The following is a 17294-nucleotide window of genomic DNA, read 5'->3' on the forward strand; positions in this document are numbered from 1 at the left end:
ACAACCAAGTTTATGTAAAAATGTAACTTATACAATTAAGTTTATGTAAATGTAAAAATTACTATTACACCAAAATTACACAACTTTACACCCAGTATAGTTAAACTCGCATTTATATATGTGTTGACACTTTAGCTACTTAGTTAAAGTATTCACTACTCTGGCACACTTTTAAATTTTTTTATTATAAGTTGCGAGATTTGAAGGCCTAATCTACAGTCCAAAGAAGGATTTTAAATCCTTTTTGGTGGCCAATTTGCATAACACGAATTGGTTTAGACAGGCCACATCAGGCCTAAAAAGTTTGTCAGCTGATTTATTTAGAATGTATAAATTTCATTTCACAAACATTAGTACTTAGTAGACAACTTCTTTGTGGTAATTAACTGTATTTTTGGGTAAACTAATTAACTGTTCGCATGTGCAAATAGTGATGTTTCATAACTCATTTGACACATTTATCTCTGATAGTAAGAGGTATGAAATCATTTTATTGGTCCCATTTGATAACTGAAATTAGTAACACATGCGTGAAGAACTCCTATTTGAATTTTTTTTTTCAGAAAAAAAACCCTAAAAACTTGGAAGAAATGGTAAACGGAAAGAGAAAAATGCAAAGTATGTGAATTAGGTTGAAATCCAATATTACAGCAGAAAAACTTGAATCAGGGCAACTGGCAAATCGGCCATTTTCGTTATAGATGTCAAATAGGACGAATGGAATCGTAGAAATAATAAAAAAAACATCCAGCTTGCAGCTCCCATATGGACCATCAGAACAAGCATTTTATTTCTTCTTTATCACGGACACTGGACCGACCTTGTTTTAATCCTTGATGCTTCCACCACCTGAAACTGAAGAGAGTGAATACTTGCATGGTTCTTGCAGTTAATAATTCTCCACCAAACCACTAATCAAGGAGCTTTTCATCAAGGAATCTCATTCACCATACAACAAACGTGCCCAGCCCAGAAAAGTATGTAATATACTACTCCATATGCTCGTTAATTTATTCTAAAGTAGCCAAGGGAAAAGAAGGTTAAATAAACGGAAAGTGACCAACATTCTTATTCGCTCGTCAACTGTAAATTTAATACGACTAAATTATTGTTTTTTGTTTCCAGTTGTAATTTAATATAACTAAGTTACTTTTTTTTATTTCAAATTGTAATTTAATATGACTAAATTACTTGTTTGATTTTCCAAACCTAAGAGATATTAATTACACAGCCACGAATTACTATTTGTTTTTTGTGTTCTTCTATCAATAAATTATGGGGGATATTGAGCTCCTATTCTATACACACTCTGGGTGCAATGATGGAGCCAAGGGGGCAGAGGGGGGCCATGGCCCCTCCTCAGTTTTGAAAATTTTAATTCATAATATGTAAATATATGTATAAGACAAAGTTGGCCCCCCCTAATTTTTTAAAATTTTGGTTTATATTATGAGAGTTTATATATATAGATATATATATCTCTGTGTGTTTATATGAATTAGCCAAGTTTGATTTAATTTTTTCTTCAAAAAAAAGTTATTTATTTTTTTATTGTGCTAATTATTTAACATTCAAAAAATTAAACATATAATTTGATAATCCATAGTAAATTGACCCAATTTGATATATTATAATAAAGGACTCAATTCATAATTATCAATAGGCTAAAACAAAAATAATTACTTTATTGGTCCATATACAAATATACAACTTAGCCTAATTGATAAAAAATTTAAAATTAGTGATCTATACTCTTGTTGACCCATATACAAATGTACAAATAATTACTTGAAGGCTTTGTGAAAACAAGAAATTGAGTGTCTATTCTGTTATTGACAGATTGATTACATTTGTTCTCACTCTTCCTATATCAACTGCAACTATAGAACGGACATTTTCAATTATGAATATAATCAAAACAAAGATCCAAAACAAGATAAAAGATAATTTCTTGAATGATTATCTAACAATGTACATAAAAAAAAAGGAAGTTGTTCAAAAATTTAGTATTGATTCAATTATAGATGAATTTAATTCTATGAAAGAACGTAAAGCTCAGTTTACTTTTAAAAAATGAGGTTGAAATTCAAGGTATGCTAACATAACTTTTATCTTTTATTAATTGAAAATAGTTATAGTTTTGTTTTTGCACAAGTGACACATTGGAGCATTTTCTCATAATGTACAATTTGGGTAATTTGTGATCTTATAAGATATTTAATCAAAGGTTATTTCTTATCCTAATTTTTGTTATGACTATGCTGCATATTTATGAAATAGACATACCTTTATAATTAAAATTAAAATTTGATATTTTAAGATGTCATATATTTAAATAGATGAAAATTATTTTGAATATAACATATTAAGATGATTTTGTTCAGAAAAATTCCCCCCCCCCCCCAAAGGAAAAAATCCTGGCTCCGTTCTATAGTCTATAGAATGGACATTTTCAATTATGAAGATAATCAAAACAAAACTCCAAAACAAGATAATGGATAATTTCTTGAATGATTGCCTAACAATGTACATAAAAAAATTGAAGTTGTTCGAAAATTTAGCATTGATTCAATTATACATGAATTTAGTTCTATAAAAGAACGTAAATCTCAATTTATTTTTAATAAAAGAGGATGAAATTTTAAGGTATGCTAACATAACTTTTATCTTTTTTTTAATTGAAAATAGTTATATATTTGTTTTTGTACAAGTGACATATTGGAGCATCTTCTCATAATGTGCAACTTAGGTGGTTTGTGATATTATAAGATTTAATCAAAGGTTATTTCTTGTTTTAATTTTAGTTATGACTATGTTACATATTTATGAAATAGACATGCCTTTATAATTAAAGTTAATATTTAATATTTTAAGATGTCATATATTTAAATAAATTAAAATTATTTTAAACATAACATATTAAGGTAATTTTGTTCGAAAAAATTTTTCCCCCCCCCCCCCCCAAATAAAAATCCTGGCTCCGTCACTGTCTAGGTGGCTTTCTAAAATCTCAGTTAGAGAGAGAGAGAGGGGGCAGGATTTTAAGTTCTTGTGCGTAACTTTAATATCTCAGGCCATTGAGAGTAAGAATTTAAATTCGGATGTGTTTGAAATTAATATCAAAATCAAAAAGCTTGGGATGCTAGAGGAGGAGGAGAATAGGACTTATTAGAGAGACTTAAAGACCCCCCAGCACCCCCCCCCCCCCACCCCAAAAAAAAAAACCTAATTGTCTCACCCATTTTACACTAATACTACAAAATAAATTAAATTAGGACAATGACTCGATACCACAACTGCGGAAGAGCATCTAACCAAACTTACCTAGGATGTACCGGCTGTGAATCCTCCATCGACGTAAATAACCTGCCCAGTAATATATGAGGCGGCAGGAAGGCAAAGGAACGCCACTAGCGGTGAAATCTCATCAGCTTCTGCAAATTGACGGAGAGGAGTTCGACTCAGCAATGGGGGGTACTTACCCGCCAGAGATTGATCAAGCTCCTCCTGGAAAAGAAATCAAAGACTTTTAAGCAAGTGCTATTCGAGGAATAGTAGGCATTTTTCTCACCACCCCCCCCCCCCCCCCCAACACACCCTCCAAGTTCGCTGCAAGTTTAACAATGAAGAAATTTGTGGATAATTTGGTTCGAACAGCCCACGGTGCAACAGTGTTGACGAGAATATTATCCTTTGCCCATTCACACGCCAAATTCTTGACACGCCAAATCCTTTGGTCGCTGCATATATTGAAACCCCCGGCAGTGCCGTCCGACCAGCCACGGAGGCGATAAATACGATATTTCCAATTTCTGACGCTTTTAGCAGAGGGTATGCTAGTTGGCTCAGATGAAAAGGTGACTCGATATTTGCACCCATCAAAAATGAATGATCTTCCCAAGTAGAATTTTCAGCTCGTTTAACTATGACGCTTGCAGCATTGTTAACCTGAGCCTAAAACTCCCAAAAATGAATTCCATCCCAATTTTGGACTATGTTAGCTGTCTGTATGAGACGCATGCATGCAGGACAGAAATAAATAAACTTCAACGCGATTGTCTTTACAGATGTAAGCTAAGCAGCTTGATTTAATTGGTACAAGCTGCAACATAAGACCTCAGCCAAACCAAATTAAGTCCCGCTGAAAGATAAAGATGGAAACATTTGAATGCTACCGTCATCCTCAGGAAATTATTGTTAAAAGTGCAATATCGACCTGACTACTTCGTAAAACAGGCTACAGCAGAATCGCTAGCTGGTGATAGCATGAAATGCAAAAGGGCAATATTTAAGATAACAAGTTCTCTTACGAGTGTTTTCCTTTTGCTTGCGATGTCATTTTGCATGGTTTCCCAAAGTATTAGGGGGTGTTTGCTAAGTGGATTTCATACCAAGAAATATGTTTCAAGAGTAATCATAATAGTAATACTTAAAGTTTGGTTGGGGAAGAAAAATGAGAAACAAAAAGAAAAAAAAAATAGAAAAACCATACGTGAATTCTAGTTATCAAACGCTCTAAAAGTTTCAACAAAAACCCGTTATTATTAACTAATTATTTATGATTACCATAGAGTCAGAGTAATTGTGATCGATGAATTTTTACCAAACAGCTCCTAAATCTTTTGTCTTCGTTATCCAGATGGATGGATCAACTTAGGACAATGATATTATTGAATTCGATGTCTTCTTGATTATCTTACTCAGAATTTCACTGTTCTTGTTGGTTATCAAGCGCAAAGACCACATCAACAATAAACATCCAACTTTTCCTACTCACCTGCATTTATTGACCTGGATTCTCTCAAATGATATGATGATTCGAGTATATAACTACTAAATTAAATAAAGAGGTAGCTTAGCCCTTTGCCCAAACACACAGTTATAGGTGGCAAATCAATCCATTTAATTAAATTTACTCATACCCACCCATGAATAGATGGGTATGAGTATCTTAAATTTTTGCATATGGATCTAAATGGGTTACCCAATTAAATGGGTATTATTGGGTAACCCATCAAATCCAATTAACCCATTTAAAATTATTTTCCCTCAAATCTCCTCTCTTCCCCCGCCCATTTTTTTTTTTTTCAGATTTTTCATTTTGTTATGATGTTAACTACTTTTGTTTCATTATTATTATTACTTGTTGGTTTTATTTTATCATTTTATTTTCTCTTAATTTGTTAAATTACTCATTTTTTAGCATTACCAATTTATGATAAGTTTTAGCCTCTTTTCCGATATTTCCAAAATGAAATTTTAAATTTACACATGAAAAAAATATTAGGGGTTCAAAATTTTTGGATTAAGTTTTTATGTTAATTTTTATAGTACTTAATTAAAATTTTTATATTCTTATTATTCAATTATTAAATAGTATGTAATTTTACGACATAGAGTACGAATAGGAAAAAATTGATAATTAGGCTTATTGAACATTATAAGTAAATATTTAAAACTAATGATGGGTGTAAAGAGTGGTATAAATTGATAACTTAGTTTGCAAAAATAAATTTAAATGAGTTTACAAAAAGTTAAAATAAATGGGTAATTGGGTTACCCAATTTATTTTTGACTTACCCATTTAGACCCATTTAATTTGATGGGTATAAATGGGTTGACTCACTTATACACATTACCTATTTTACCCAACTCAAATCCGACCAAGTCATCCATTTTGACATTTCTACATACAGTATATCTCAATCTTAGTTAGAAGAGTGCTTCAGATGAGGGAAAAAATAAATAAATAAGGGAGAGACTTTCGGCAGAGACTTGACAGTTGAGACCCAGGACAACAAGTTCCAAATGTGCAAGCGCAAATACGGTGTCACATGAATCGGCAATTTGTTCGACAAAAATGGACAATATCCCAGCTTTAGATAAGACGAGAAATTTACGCAGTGACAAGGCGTCGAATTTCACAGGACGCCTTATAGGACAAAAATGCATTAAACATGTCAATATATAAGAGGACCTCCCCCGATCTGTCTTCATAAATACGATACTTGTCTAAGTTTGTCAAAAAAAAATAAAAATTCCATGTCCCATGCATGGAAATTTTTTAATCTATACTTTTTTCTAAATCTTTATGATCGGTTTATTTCATTATAAATTTTTTTTATCGGCATTGCCAGGTGTTGATGATACCGTACTTCATTAAAGATGGCAATGGGGGTGGGTGGCCGTGGGCACCCGCCTTGGGGGGAAATATTTTCCCCCCATTTAGAAACGGTACCCCCGCCCCATTTTCCGCCCCGTCGCCCGCTTGAAAAAAGTAAATATATATATGTATATAATTATATATAATATTTAATTTAATTAGTTACAAATTTATGATAATGATATTATTAGTTATATGTATTATATAATGTATATTAGTATATTTAATATAATTGATATTATCAATTATACTAATAATTATATGTCTACTAATTGAAATTATTAATTAGTTATACTAAATTTATTAATACATTTATACTAAATCTCTAATTACACTTAATACAATACCATTTTTTTCTCCAAAAAAAAAAAGCACAAGCACAATAATGAATTAATGATTGTATTTATGCTAAAAGTGAAAACTTGACTACTTTAGTTGTATTTATTTCATCATATTAGATTGTATTCAAATAACTTTTATTTGATTGTTTTTATAAGTTTCAATTATAAAATTATAATGAATAATAATTTGGTGATGTGTTGATTTTTTAGTACTTGATTATTTGTTAAAATTTAATTATAATAAAATTATGTAACAAATTTTTATGCGGTACGGGGCGAGGACGGGAGGAATTTGTAGGCACCGGAGCGAGGGGCCGGAACCCTTCCCCCGCCCCAACTCCGCTCCATTGCCATCCTCAACATGGTCAACAAATTGAACGAGTGACAAAATTTCTACACCTTTCATGAACATATTCTGAAAAGTTATTTTTTTGTTAACAAATTGTTTGGAAAGTTATTTTTTATTAAAAATTTCTACATTTTTTATGAATATATTTTTAATTATTTTTTTATATCACAATATTAATTGGTTACATTACATTTTTTACAAAAACTCTAGAAAATTACAATCCAAATAGGACCTAAATGTTGATTACTTGCACGTCGAAATGTCGATGTTGTCGTCCTATAGGGCCTCTACGAGACCTCCAGCCCTGTTAGACAACTACGGTTCCAAGTTGGTTTAGATTAGATTAAACTTCTACACTTCGGATCCCTAGCGCAAACCGACTGGCGTTAATTTTGGTCCTTTTGGATCTGTTCATTTGGAAGAGGGTCTTGCTTGGGCCCATTATTTTGAACATCAATTGTCCCAAAAATAAAAGATTGTATGATTAACTGTAGCCGGCCACGTTAGAGTCTGGGTTTCCTGAAGAACATTGGAGCTTTATGGGCACTTAATCACAAGCTAATCAACAAATTTGGAATTCTCAGAACCTTCTCATCTGCACTTTTTTTTTTCAAAGTTCAAAAGTAAGATTTGGAACCTCATAAGGGGAAAAGGAAAAGTCTTGACAGTCAAATCAAAGATCTCAAGTACACCCGTTCAGTTCTTTCTCATCCACTTTTGAAGAGAGTTGTTTCTTAAACTAATTGGAATTCCAGTTCGGACCATTCGTTTGCGAAAAAGTTCTTTTAACGCCCTTGGAAACTGTTAGGCGTCCGGTTGGATCCATGGTTCAAACTGCCGTGCCGGCAGCTAAATTTGAATGGAATGTAAACAATTAAGCAACAAAAAAAGGATTACCACGAATTAAGTGTTTGTATCTTGTTTGCGAACTCATGTTTTTGTATTTTCAGTGAGTAACTTATTGACTTATAATGAATTTTTTTGAACAGGTACTCAATCAGTACTAGTTGACATATTTATATTCTGCTTCATCCGTCTCACTTTGATAGATTTGTTTTTATTTTTCATATGTTCTAAATTACAGTCCACTTCTCAATTGAAAAATATAGTTAACTTGTAATTTTTCTAAAATGCTCTTATTTAATGTAAATCGTTATTGAAAATGTAAAGTTAATTAGTCATACTCCATTTAATGTAAGGATATTTTAAGAAGATAGTAAATTAGATTTATTCTTCCAACAAAATTAACTAACTTTTTTTAAACTGTGTGGAAAAAAAATTAAATCTATCAGAGTGGGACGGAAGGAGTACTTAACTTAATATGTGAATGCACACAATTATAATTATTGCGCCTTCTGCACTCACACATTTTTTCAAATCAGTTACACTTTTTTCAACCAAAAAAAAAAAAACTAATACCTGGAACCCTCTTATCAAAAGAGAAGTGAACGTCTGTAGTCCTAAGTTTAGCTAAAATGGCTGTTAACCTCTTTCATGAAAGTAGGCGGAACCGTGGAAGGACTCCTTGTGTTAACGTCTTGATTGCTAATTCCCCTGCAATGCATTCATTCCCTCTTCACTTTTCAAAAAAATGTGTTCACACCCTTCCTTCTAGACAACGGCAAAAAAATATTACTACCAGATAACACGGTACAAGTTGTCTCGCCTCCTTTTCGTGTTAGTTAACTTCAAGCAAGAAGAAGATTTTTTAAAATTTTAGATCAATCACTGCAAGCAAATTAGGCAGACCATCACTCTCTCCGTCTCTTTCAGTCTCAACATAGTGTAATATACATACCCATTGATTGTATCCAACACAATGAGAGAGATGTTTAACCAAATACATTTGATATGTATTCTTGATTTCATGTGAACCAATGGACCTGCATGTGGGAATAGACTTGTATAGTCTTTAGATTAGACCACCCTGAAAATTCCAACCCAGTCAAAGGGCAGAACCATCCAGTCTTCATAAACAAATATACGCTGGCGGAACAAAGAGAATTACTCGAAATTCTGAAAGATGGCTTCTTTCTTAGTAGCCATGTCAATTGTCAATTGCGCGGCTGCTTCTCCCGAAACTTTAGTAGTCTCTCTCTGCAGCTCTTGCAGTGTAATTTACTTCCTCCATCAAATTTCTAAAAAGTTTTGCTCCTTTTAGTTTTAATTCCATTAGGTATTTTTAAAAATTTTCCTTTTACTAAAACAAAATTCTACCATAAAATATCAAACCATGAAGATAGAAATATGTAAGCTATATATACGTGGAGTGAAAATTTGTCACTCCTTGGCTCAGAACTTGGGATTTCGATCCAATTGCAAGATATGCTCAGATGATTATGGAGACGCATAACTTCCACTCTGCTCATCAAATTGTGATCGTTCCCGTAATCTTTGTTAACCCTTTATTCTTTTGTTGAAGTTGGATTTCTATGAAATTGAAGACGCTTTGTTCCTTTCCCTCAAGGGGGTTCAAAAATCAAGACCAAAAAAAAAAAAAAAGATCTAAAATTGAAAAGTACGGTCTCTGCCGTGGTCAATGCGGATGCTTGTACATATATATATATTTACCTCTTTGTGGCTGTAATTCTAAGTCATCTATTTGGCGGTGAAATAATAATTTTAGTCACCGCAATACTAATCCTAACTATTTTTTTAAGGCAAAGAGATGGATACGCAATATTAATACGCCAAATAATGTGGAGACCACCCCACTTTCTCCTTTGTGTGTGTGTGTGTGTGTGTGTGTTTTTTTTTTTTTTTTATTTAAAGGGGGAGGCCTTCTGTCCTTGCTAGACCAGGAATATTAAAGAAAATACCAACACTAACAACTTGCCAACAAATTAATCCGATCAGGTATCCTAAATCGTACCAAATTAGAAATACTACCATTGTACAACCTTATTTTATTTAAAATTTGACAAGAAAGCTGAATGTTATTTTCAGGGTTCAATACCTTGACTCACAATAGTGATTGATTGTTAGCTTGCTGGAAACTAACCATCAATTCACTAACATTTAAATTTTTTATTTTCAGTGGAACGTTGTAAAAAAATTCGTGGACTCTACAGATTAGAGGATGCTTTGATCTTTAGCGACTCCTATCAACCGGTGTCACCTCAGAGACAAAGGTTTAATCAGCCACGCCTGCCCCTCCACATTCAAATTTCTTAGCCTCTTGGCTTTTTCTATTACCACTACTTTCTACACCCAGACGCAATTTCTTACGAATTTTTCTATTGTACTACCTTTTACAAGAAACAAGGACCAAAACTAGGAATTGCCTTTTTCAAAAATAAAAACCATTCAAGTTGAGAAAGAAGACATGCGAATTAAGTAGAATCTCTTGAATAAAGACAATGGATAGTAGTTTAATTTATCAAGAGATAATTATCATATCTCTCTTTTACGTCTCATATTCTGGAAGTAATGAAGGATTCTGACTACTGCTCATGCTGAAGTTCGATCCGTCTACTTGAAGTAATAGAATATTGTCAACAAAGAAATAAAAGGCTAAGTAAGGTATATTTAAAATATCTTTTTGTCGGCCCAAACTGAGAAATGTATTAACTTTCCGTTTTAAGAATATTGTATCACAACAATTTTGTAACACGGCTCTGGTGAAGATGAAGTGAAAGATTCTAAATTTTAATGTTGAGCTAGGTAACTGGTATTTATCATGGGCCTTTTATTGTTTGATCAAAATTTGCTATTTTACTAAATTCTTCGAAAATGAACAATTCTTTTTTGTACATGGTGTAACATCACCTGTACAAGGTGTAACAATAGAACAACAGCGAGTAACACTAGAACAATATTTTTGTGGATCCTACACGGCGTGAAAATCGTGTTACAAGACGTGATCTAAGCCGCACAAATTTTTGAGGCCTCATCCAGGCCGTGAACTGCCTGGGACAACCGTCCAGGCCCCTCGTCCTGAAAGGAAAGGTCACTAAGGAGCCAAGCAAAACAAAATAACTGAGCTAATCCCTGACATTTTTGTTTAAGGAGTTCTGACATCTACAAGTGTTTGTGCTCATATAATAAGAGATGGGGTACCTCCAGGACTTGTCGCAGTTGCACTACCTTTTCCCTTTGAATCTATTTTATCTGTTCTGTTGCTCTGTATTACACAGTCTACGAACATTCTTGATGGCACTCTTTAGGTAAATCCTACTTCATGAAATTTCTTTTTGACTAATTTCTATTCTCAGAAATACATATGGTGTCGATATCAAAGGTCTTTGGTGGAGCAGATCATGACAACTAGATGCTAAATAATCAAGCTATCAAAATAACGACACGACAATTCGCATGCCATTTTACCCAAAAAAAAAAAAAGGGAGAAAAGAAACCAAGTGTAAACTTGATACTAGCAAACATGCCTAAAGTCCAAAACGCAAAAGCTCTTGTTTGTCAGCCTTCTTTTGCCTTATTTGATGTCGGAGAATAATTTCATTTTGAATGAAAGACGGAGAACCTTTTTCTCCGGAGCAAACATGCAAGGAGGTCGAGGATTTAAGCATAGTTTTTAAGTAGTTTTGAAGTCGCACGCCTCTGCAAACTAATTAGTGGACAAAATCACTCGAGTTGCACATCTTTTCCTATGAAATTGTTTGATTATACAATAACAAAAACCTATACAAAGTTTACTACCTTGGCACTAACCAAATTACACGAATTCGTTTAGGTTTAGAGTTGGTAGTATTTTCTGCAGAGGGAAATTGGAACTGATGGACAATTCAATAGAGTATTATTCATTATAGGGAAATTGAGTTACTCATGCAGTGTCCTCAATTTCACTGGATTCTAAATGTTTACTTTGAAATGTCAAAAAAAAAAAAAAAACCCCAAACATGGGAACTATAAATCTCCAAGTTTTAGACAATTAAAAACCCTAAAAGGTATAAACTTCCTAGTACGTCAAAACATCTGCCCTGAAATTCACTTCACGAGCTTTGGCGACAACACCAGCAAACGTCAAAGGTGTCCGTCCCTCAAGCAGTGGTATTGGTAATCACCATTTAACATGGTCAGGTAAAGCCAAAACATCGTTTTTTTTTTCTTGGTTTTCTTTTTTTGGGGCCCGCCGGGGGAGGGGGGGGGGTTGTGATTCCTTATTATCTAGCTAATAGAATAATGAATCAAACTCTCCCCATCGGAAGAAATAATAGATGCTTTCAGGTCAAGCTAATAGGACACTTGCTTACATGACTGTCCGGTTTTGTTTTTTTTCCCGTCGACAGTAATACAAAGTGCGCTTGCTGGCTTCTCTAACCAAAACAATAATGATTTAACAAACAAATATCACATCATATCAGCTTAAAATCTGCATCATCAACATTGCCCTGGAACAGGTTGGTTTCAAATCCTTTGGTCAGACAAATTACTTATCGCGTGTAATACAAGTGACACACTTGAGACATATATACATGCCTTGCGTTATCTGCAATGTCGTCCTAAGCTAAAGGAACAAAATGACTCACTTTCTGCAACATTTTTTTAGCTCAAGAACTCGTAAAATGCTGCGGAAGCCGGAAACCCTTGTATGTACGTTACGTGATGGTTCTTGTTTCACCAACTAGGGTTTGTCGCCAAGCAGCTTATTTTATTGTAACGTTTCTGACAGGGTTCACGATATAAAGAGTTGCGTCTGTGTTTCTCAAACAAGCTTAGTAAATAGTAATTGACATCTTTTAATGTTGGGGAAAAATGTTGGTGCGTCTGTTGTACCGTATTTTATTTTATTTTTTTTTTAAGTGCAGCAACTCAATTAGCAACATTAGTTAACTAATAGGATGGAACTAAAGTTTGACCATATCCGTAAACCCTAATGGTGTGTGGGTTTTGATATCCTTACATCAATTTCATAAAAAGTTTAGCTGTCGTTTGGAAAATTGTTGCTATCAATCGTCTAAATTTGGAAAACCTTATAAGACCGGTGAATGAAAAAACTCAAACGCTAGCAATTACATCTGTGGATCGAATCCAAACTTCTGCTATTAATCCTTTGTAACAGCTATTTGGTCATTAGTGAGGAATCTGGTTTTTATGCAGTATTTCTCGGTTAATTCCCTGTCTGAAACAGGATTCCTGTGACAAATAAGAATTCTCTTGGTTACGAACTCGAATAGAAGCTGCACAATCAACACTAATGCAACTCTGTTTATTCCAAATGGATGCTTCTATTGGTGCTCCGTCTCGGTCGGGCCTCTTAAATTCGATACCACAAAAGTTTCTTGACGAAGGCACTGCCCTCTTTTCTCTATGAGAGCAACAACAATCGTTCAGAAAACCTTATCTAAGAGAATGGTTCGGCGGTTAATACAATTTTAGCTAAAAAAATTTCATCCCAGAATTCTCTGAAAATGTTAGGACATCTAATTTATTATTTTTGGCGGAAAGAGCGAAAGAGCAAAAACTTTTAGGTAAGCACTAATTAAATGGTGAGATATTAGGTTTTTTTTTTTTTTTTTGTGTTGTCATTTTGAGCTTTATAAGATGGATTTTATCCTCGAATCGACTGGATTGGTATCCGACCACTTAGATGAAAGGTGAATACATAAGGAAATAGAGATTGAGGCTTTTCAAATTGCAGCTCAAAATTAAGCAGCCAAATATACTGTATATGTGCATTCAGAGATTGCTTCTTTGGCTTACATATGCTTTTCTTGTCTTGCATTATTTGGATATCATTAGACCCTCATCTTCCCGGGGCGCACTTGGATATTTGGCATGTATAGGAATTAAATCTCTAGAAACACATGAGACTCGCGACTTCGCTACAAGCTACTTTGGCTTTACGCGAGAAATTGGAATCACATTAGTGATGAGTTGATCCCAGACAGATATTCTTCAGTTCTAGGATTGTTTAGGATTATGCATCTGTATTCTGCAAATGAGTCAACATTCAATTACCGCTTGCTGAAAAGCTCACTTGGTAAAATTTGAAGATAAAACTTAGCTTCACATATATCAGGACATAGGGTGACAAAATGCAAAATTGACTTGATGAAGCCACGAGATAACAACCAACAATTACGGTAGTTTTCTACCCTTGTTTTTTCTCCTGGAACTCGCATATAAACAATTCAATCAGTGAAATCAGATGATCTCAGTTACCATGTAACTCGCGGGAGACGGGATTATTAGCTAGGACCCACTCTATTAATTTGTCTAAACCTCGTTTCCACCTTGAGGAGAGATTGCAGAATGAATATAAATGAGGCTACAGTAATTGTGTCCCGGTGGCCAACTAAAAACCAAAAGAGTAGCTGCATGAAACTGCCAAACTAGACCACCCACCACTCTACCTTCCATCTCTAACATTGCAAAGTTCTTTCATTATTTGAGCTAATCTGCTTCTCACAGATACTCATGTAACTTTCAGTTATTCTTATCCCGGATCGATCGACGTCAATTTTCAGCTCACTCTTTATGCCCGAAGCTGGGAGATTTGAATTAGGGTCGTACATATTTTTGATGGAGCAAGCACGATATTGGATGTGGACAAAGAGGAAACATGATTTCGGTTCACATGTATTTTCAGCATCATTACCGAATCCCAGCTCGTATGGTGAATCATGGGAAGAGCAAGCTTTTGCCGAAGATGCAGCTGGAGGGCTCGGAGGTTGCACATGGCCTCCAAGATCTTACACTTGTAGTTTTTGCAGGAGAGAATTCAAGTCAGCTCAGGCTCTAGGGGGTCACATGAATGTCCACCGCAGAGATAGGGCTAGGTTAAAGCAGTCTCCAACTCCACATATGGAAGTTCTTTCCCGCAATCACCAGATTCTGAACCCCTGTGCATCTTTGGATTCACCTCAGATATGTACTTTCTTGTACAGCCATGATTCTAATGACTCTGATCATCGAGTTGTTCTTGCATCACCTTCATCGCCTATTAGGGTTTCATCATCTTCACCACCGCCAAAGATCATGGATTGTGAAGAAAAGATATTGGGCGCCCCTCAATTCTTTTCTACTATCGTCGATGAAAGTTACCAAAAGAGTAACCTGTCGTCTCCTCAATCCTGGTCAAACTTGGTTGCAGACAAATATTTCCATGTCCCAGATTCGAAGAATGGAGACAAGGGTTCCAAAACGGTTAAGTCAAATGGTAGGGCTAATGGAGAACATGTCAAAGCCGATTTGTCTGCGAGCTTGAATTTGCTACTTTGTCGAACCCGTTCAAATACATCTGATGACGCTGAAAACTTTCACACCTATAAGAGACGGAAAATGGATGAAACTTCAGTCACTTTGTTGCCAACATCAACTCTTGCTGATAAAAAATGTCTTCTTCAGTCAAATTTGCCGCCTAAAATGAGCCCCAACTCCATAGACGAATTAGATCTTGAGCTGAGGCTTGGCGATCCACCAAAGGTGAAGTAAGACTTGGAATTCTTTTTCGTTATAGCCATATGCATAGATTCTATTCCATTTTCATATTGCTCTGATGTATCATGTTTCTTCCTTTCTCTTTGCGCAAGTATGGTATTCTAATTAATTTCTCTTCTGGCAATTTACCGGGTGTAATTGTCACTATATCAGCAGATTATAAGTTTCCATCTTGTTTTCCGTTTTCGTTTTTTTCGATCTCATAAATATGAGAGGGAGGATGTTTGTTTGGCCATCTCGTGCAATTCAGGCTTGATCTGGTTCACTAAATATGATGTAATGATTGCAGTGCTTGAATTCATCGGCCATCACAATGCTTATACCTGTCAAGGGTCATCGCTATGCTTATACCTATCTAAGAAATAGACAAATATCTTACCTGCAAGTAGATTAGACTAAAACGTTAGAAGCCTTGGTGGAGTTTTGCAGCAGGAAGATAGAAAGAGTCCCTACGAGTACAGTAGAAATTGGTAATTTTTGATGCGGGTTATGCAAAGGCAATGAGTTCAATATAAACTGTCATGCCATTTGCAGTCAAGTCATGATTCATGAACATGGATTTTCATCCTCATAACCTAGTAGCAAGTTAATAAATATGTGTGGATTCTGGAGTCGAGAAATGTCACAGATACACATAAGACCAGAAAAAGAGACAAAGAGGGATCGTGCCGGTTGATGATACTATTGAACTTCATTTGGGATTTTTACGTGGAACAAATTAGCATGTGTTGTGTATAGAGTACTGACTAAAGCTGCACGGAATGCAGCAAAGAGAGCACCTTTTTCCATTGAGTACCTCACTGACATTCTGTTTTACATAACTAAACTAGTCTAGAAGACAGGCAAAGTTAGGTTTTCAAGGACACATAAGTCAGATACAACACAACATGGATTCCCTTTTCCTTTGGATGTATTATTGTCAATTATTCATCATCATCAGATGATCAGATCAGTAGTTGCAGTTAAGTATCTTCTCCGCATAAATCCATACACTTGTGTTCTCTTCCCTCACTTTTCTCTCTTTCTCAATCCCTCCAAAAATTGCCACCAACTACAAGGAATCAATCCATTTAAGTATTTAAACAAATTCCCTTTTCTATTCACTAAGGGAATATTATTGCATCATCAGTCATTGGCATTAACAGCATCGTCTTACACCTTATCAGCAAGTAAGAATAAAGAATGAGAATAAAGAATGACCAAAGAATGAGAAATAAAGTACTATAAACTGTGACCCCCTTAAACCAAACCCTAACCCTACCTATAGTATTATCATAGCCCCTGCCTGCCTTTATCATAGAGTTTCCAGCCTCCTCACGGTGTCTAAGGCTCAAATCATTGTGTATTAACTAGCCCTATTTAATATGTGCTATCTAAGAGGAAATCTGATAGAGGATTGGATTGGGTTGGGTCGGGTGCATTTTTTGATATGCTGGCCTGAAATCCTGAGGAACCATGTGCAATCTGAAGGCAATTTAATTGATATCCTCAGACTAGGTTCTAATTAATGCTAGATGCATTAACTACGTACAGTTCGAAAGCACGTTATTAATGAGTCCAAGGATCTAAGATCACTTTCCGATGTGGGAGTTTCATTTGTTAATGGTAAGGGACAGAGAACGGTATGTGTAATGTGGCAAGAGGGGCTTGTATCAGTTGTATGGTTAATAGTACTAGTATTATGTTTTTCGAAGAAAACTCAAATGTTTGCTTTAATGGGAGGTAAGGCGATTGGCTAGGGTTTGTCTTGATTATGGTGTACAGAGTACTGGAGTTGGGCGGGTTTGATAGTGAAGTATAGTAGTAGAAAATAGGAGTGCCAGAAAGTGCACATGGATTATCAGGTGTCCGTTTCTGTGTTTTCCCTGTGAGTGAATGGGGGATTCACTAAAAGGAATGCCAGATTATTCCAAGCTAGCTAGCTAGTCTGTATTTCTCTGTTTAGAGAATTTTTGTAGTTCCGAGATATACATTAATTATGAAGATTTCAGAAAATAATGATTCCGTGCTAAATGTCTCTTTCTTCCCAATTGCTATATCA

General features: G+C 34.9%; 2 protein-coding genes across 2 annotated transcripts; one reads left to right on the forward strand and one right to left on the reverse strand.

The window, feature by feature from the left end:
* Window positions 1-3324: 3324 nt before the first annotated feature.
* On the reverse strand, window positions 3325-4783 carry LOC113772959 (tropinone reductase 1-like). The gene is made up of 3 exons (XM_027317460.1): window positions 4778-4783; window positions 3598-3954; window positions 3325-3507 (listed from the first exon to the last, which is right to left on the reverse strand). Exons 1-3 carry the CDS (start codon window positions 4781-4783, stop codon window positions 3325-3327), a joined length of 546 nt encoding a protein of 181 aa, XP_027173261.1.
* Window positions 4784-14290: 9507 nt separating this feature from the next.
* Window positions 14291-15647, forward strand: LOC113772963 (zinc finger protein 10-like). Its single transcript, XM_027317464.1, has 2 exons — window positions 14291-15238; window positions 15543-15647. Exons 1-2 carry the CDS (start codon window positions 14291-14293, stop codon window positions 15645-15647), a joined length of 1053 nt encoding a protein of 350 aa, XP_027173265.1.
* Window positions 15648-17294: the final 1647 nt, after the last annotated feature.

This window comes from Coffea eugenioides, chromosome 6 (genome assembly GCF_003713205.1).
Source record: "Coffea eugenioides isolate CCC68of chromosome 6, Ceug_1.0, whole genome shotgun sequence".
Classification (NCBI taxonomy): Eukaryota; Viridiplantae; Streptophyta; class Magnoliopsida; order Gentianales; family Rubiaceae; genus Coffea; species Coffea eugenioides.